General features: G+C 38.0%; 1 protein-coding gene across 1 annotated transcript in view; it reads right to left on the minus strand.

Annotated features, from left to right (window-relative positions):
• AK5 (adenylate kinase 5) overlaps positions 1-4,210 on the minus strand; it is a 531,421-nt gene that overhangs the window by 409,907 nt on the left and 117,304 nt on the right. The window contains exon 6 of the mRNA XM_006888596.1: positions 2,705-2,896. Coding sequence (XP_006888658.1) covers positions 2,705-2,896 — 192 coding nt within the window. The remainder of the gene's footprint in view (positions 1-2,704; positions 2,897-4,210) is intronic.

Raw genomic sequence — 4,210 nt, forward strand, 5'->3', positions numbered from 1 at the left:
ATCTACACAGTCAAATGCCTTTGCATAGTCAATGAAATACAGATAGACATTCCTCTGGTATTCCCTGCTTTCAGCCAAGATCCATCTAACATCAGGTACAATAAACCTAGTACCACCACCCCTTCTAAACCCAGCCTGGACTTCTGGCAGTTCTCTGTTGATGTGCTGTCCCAGTCATTTTTGGATAATATGGTCCTTGAATATCTAGTATAGAGATAAACTATTTCTGCTCATGGGCAGAGAAGAGGCTCTGTTCCAGTCATCTCTAGAATTCAAGTGCCTAGCACAGTAGCATATGTGAGACCACCCTGCACATTCTTCTTTGCAACGTGGTCTCACATTTAATAACTCATTGTTCAATAATTTCCCCCTCCCAAAGACAATAAGCTCTGTTCATTTGCTATGTTTCAGGCAAGCACTCTTTTAGGACCTTGAAATACATCACTGAATAAAGCATCCCTGGCACTTAGGAGACTATCTGGCTCCTAGTGGTTCTCTATAAGTATTTATCAAATGGAAAAATGAAGAATTAGGAGGGATGGGTAGAAGCAAAGGAAAACCCTACAGAGAAAAGGAAATATTCAGGTTTGGGCTATTAACTTCCAGATTTTAATGAAAGTCTTAACAAGCTTGTAATTAATAAGGATAAAATTTTCAGTAATTCATTTTTAAAAGAAGTGCAACCAAGTAGATTTTAATTGGGGGAAAAAAATGAGCTCTGATCAAGCTTCTGAAAGACAACATGTGTTTCAGGATGTATCTTTTGCACCTTCCCCCCGCCCCCTTCCAAATTATATTCCCTTCAGCACAGCTTATGTTTGTGTTCCTTGCTTTCCAAGGGTGACTTTCCAAGACCAGGCTTTTGCTGGTAATTTGAGGTGTTCGCTTTAAAGCTCATTTGGTTTTAGCAGTGGGATTGCAGGCTTTCATCCATATTGTTATTGACTCCTTCAATTAGAAGACTGGCATTTCACCTCTACACAAAATATTAGTAAATTAACAAACCCCATTCTGCATTCATTTGAGCAATGTGCTGTTTGTGATGACGAACGTCACAAGCAGGGAGCAATCACAGAGACACTCTGGTAATACCTTTAAGACTTTCAAGCATTAATTAACACTAGCTCTGCACCTTGCAGTTGAGATTAAGTCTGGAAATGTTATTTTTTCCTGACAATATAGGAATCAGGACTTGAGATTTATAAGATAAACTAATAACAACCTTATTAAAAACAAAACAAATAAACCACAAAATAAAAAACCAGCCTTAGATAACACATTCTGATTGTTCTCTTTCTTTATTAACTCAATGTCTGTTTTAGATAAAAATAAACTAAAAAACAAAAAAGAACTCCAGCATGGTGAACACTTCATAGACAAGATTTACAAGTCTCTAGCATGGCAATGTTGACTCCAACAGCAAATCACAATAAATAATCTACAGAGTGCTAAAAAGATAGCAAAGATATTCTTGTTCAAAAGCAGTGACTGTCTTTTTCTGGGTTAGGGGTATTTAGGTCTAACGATGAGATTTTTTTTTTAAACCCAGGACCTGCTGGGTTGTTGAATCTCTGTAAATGGATTTCATCTGATTTACCTAAAATTAATGTGTATGCCTTATGTACATTTTGGTGGGGCATGGATGCATCATTTTCATCAGGTTCTCTAGAAAGTTTGTGGCCTTCCTAAACAAGAATCCCTCGGTCAGTAGGAAAGAACTCAAGGCATTATGCCGAATCCCGTCACAGCCAGCTGTCTTGGGAAAAGTCTAGTTTTAGTGTCCAGGTAAGCTTCTTCACATGGCCTCTGCTCCTTTTTGTTTCTGGTTTATGGAAATGGCTAGCATGCTCATTTTGAATGAAAGTTTAGAGGTTCAAGATTTCCCAGAGATCCTTAGGAAGAAAACCTAGTGATCCACTTCTAAAAAAACCCTTGCAAACCTTACAAAGTGTAGTCCTACCCTGATACACATGAGGTCACCATGAATTAGAATCAATAAGTTAGCAACCATTTTTGTTTCTAAATGTTTTAGGGGTATACACTTAGCTGAAAAGTCACATCTGATTTTCATACTCTCCTAATTGTACTAACTAATGATTCAGCTTAATCCTACATGACATTCACTTTCCTTAGCCATAAGACAAGCAATGATTTATGGGACATTACCATTTGCACTGTATCAAAACACCATCTATTTTGAAATTCTATAGCCTCCTTACTTTTAACAGGTCAAACCCAGGTAAAAAAAAAGCAGGTTGTGCTCTTATCCCTCCTCAGTTGCAATGAGAAACTCATTTCTTTACATGGTACCTTGTGATAAATGAAGCCTAACTTATAAGCTACGTCTAGTATAACACATGCTAAAGCGTGTGTTTTTAAGTCCTGAAATTTATCAGGTTTTTTGAAGGCAGAGAGAAGAATTGAGGCACTGGATAAATATTGCTTAAAGCTACCTTAATAATTATTTTAAGATGCCTTAAAAATGGAGCAATGGGATTATAGCTAAAGATTTATCATACTTTTCTAAATGAAAATAGAAAGGAAGTTCTAGTCATTATGACGCAAAAAAGGCAAATAAAAGAAAAATTGGGTTTTTTCTTGTACACAAAAATAGCCACTTTTTTAAGGTTGCAAAATAAAATCATTGTACTAGAAATCTGAAAAGACTGTTTTCATTCAGAACATGTAAATGTAGCTAACTTACTGTCATGATGAGTCCCTTTTCCTGGAAGTATTTAACCAAGGGAGCGGCATTCTGCTTGAAATTCATTAGTCTCCTTTGAGTAGCTTTCAGGTTGTCATCAGGTCTCCCCTGTTGCTCCGCACGCTTTAGCAATCTTTCTTTGAGTCTCTGATTAGCACAAGCCAGGAACACCACCAGGTCAGGGGTACAGATCTGTGGAAACCATCAAACAAGTTAACAAGCATGCAATGTGCAACCAGTACAAGTATGGACAGTGGCATGCATCTCTTTGTCTCTGCTGAGACTTCACCCTCTATCTCTGCCAGCACATTTCTAGCACCATTGTTCTCTACAAGGTCCAGAGGTACTACTCTCATTATAGTCATTGAATGGTATCTCCCAATACACTTGACCTTAAGCAGTAGCCCTATATATTCCAAGTAAACATCCTTTATCTATGCTCAACTATGTTTCCAGGTATAATTAAAAATAGTATAGGCCAAATTTTCCCAAACTCTTATTTTTTCAAACTTTTGTTGTGATTTGAGTGAAATGTCTAAGGAGAAAATTTATTTTTCATTAAGAAGTTCATGCACATTTTGTTTTCCCTTACTGGAATCCCCATAAAGGAAAAGTACTCTTGCTATTTCTTCTTGTATTAACTTTCCCCATTCAGTCTTCTTTCCTATTGCTCTCTGACTTCTGAGCTTTATCCCTAGAGAAAGGTTTCCTTTTTGATCTTGTAGGATTGATTATTCTAAGGACTATTACTGATTCCCTATCTAGCTTCATCTCACATTCTTTGGACAGGCTATTAGGAGAGGCTGTTTCTTGGAGAGGGCCATCACGCTTGGAAAGGTGGAGGGTTGGTGAAAGAGAGGAAGGCCTTCAACCAGATGCACTGACAAACTAACTCCTGCAATGAATTAGAATACATCAGAAATTATGAGAATGGCACGGGATAGTGCAGGATTCAGATGTGTTTTTTATAGGGTCACTATGAATCTTTGATAAATGAAGCATATTGTTGTTGTTATGTGCCATCGAGTTGCTTGTGACCCTATGTACAATAGCCCTAAATTCTGCTCTGTCCTATGCCAATCTCACTGCCTCTAACACACCCATCCCGATTACCCCAGTCACTGAATCAATCCATCTCATAGAGAGTCTTCCCCTCCTGGGCTGTCCCTCCACCCTCCCAAGCATGATGTCCCTCTCCAAGGACCTGTCCCTCCTTGCAACATGTCCAAAGTATGTTAGACGGAACCTTAGAATCCTTGCCTCCAAGGAGCAGCCCTGTTTGACCCTTTTAAGGATGAATCTATTTGTTTTCCTAACAGTCCATTGTATATTCAATACTCTTCTCCAGCACAACAGCTCAAAGACTTCAATTCTCCTTCTATCCTCCTTAGTCAATGTCCAACTCTCTGATGCGTAACAAGTGATAGCAGATTTATGTCTAGCTCCTGAATACATGTAAAATTTGTACAAAAATATCTTCTATGAAAATGATTTGTAATCTGTAGA

The sequence above is a fragment of the Elephantulus edwardii genome, unplaced genomic scaffold, assembly GCF_000299155.1.
Source record: "Elephantulus edwardii isolate Elephantulus edwardi_28Jun2011 unplaced genomic scaffold, EleEdw1.0 scaffold00069, whole genome shotgun sequence".
NCBI classification, from domain to species: Eukaryota; Metazoa; Chordata; class Mammalia; order Macroscelidea; family Macroscelididae; genus Elephantulus; species Elephantulus edwardii.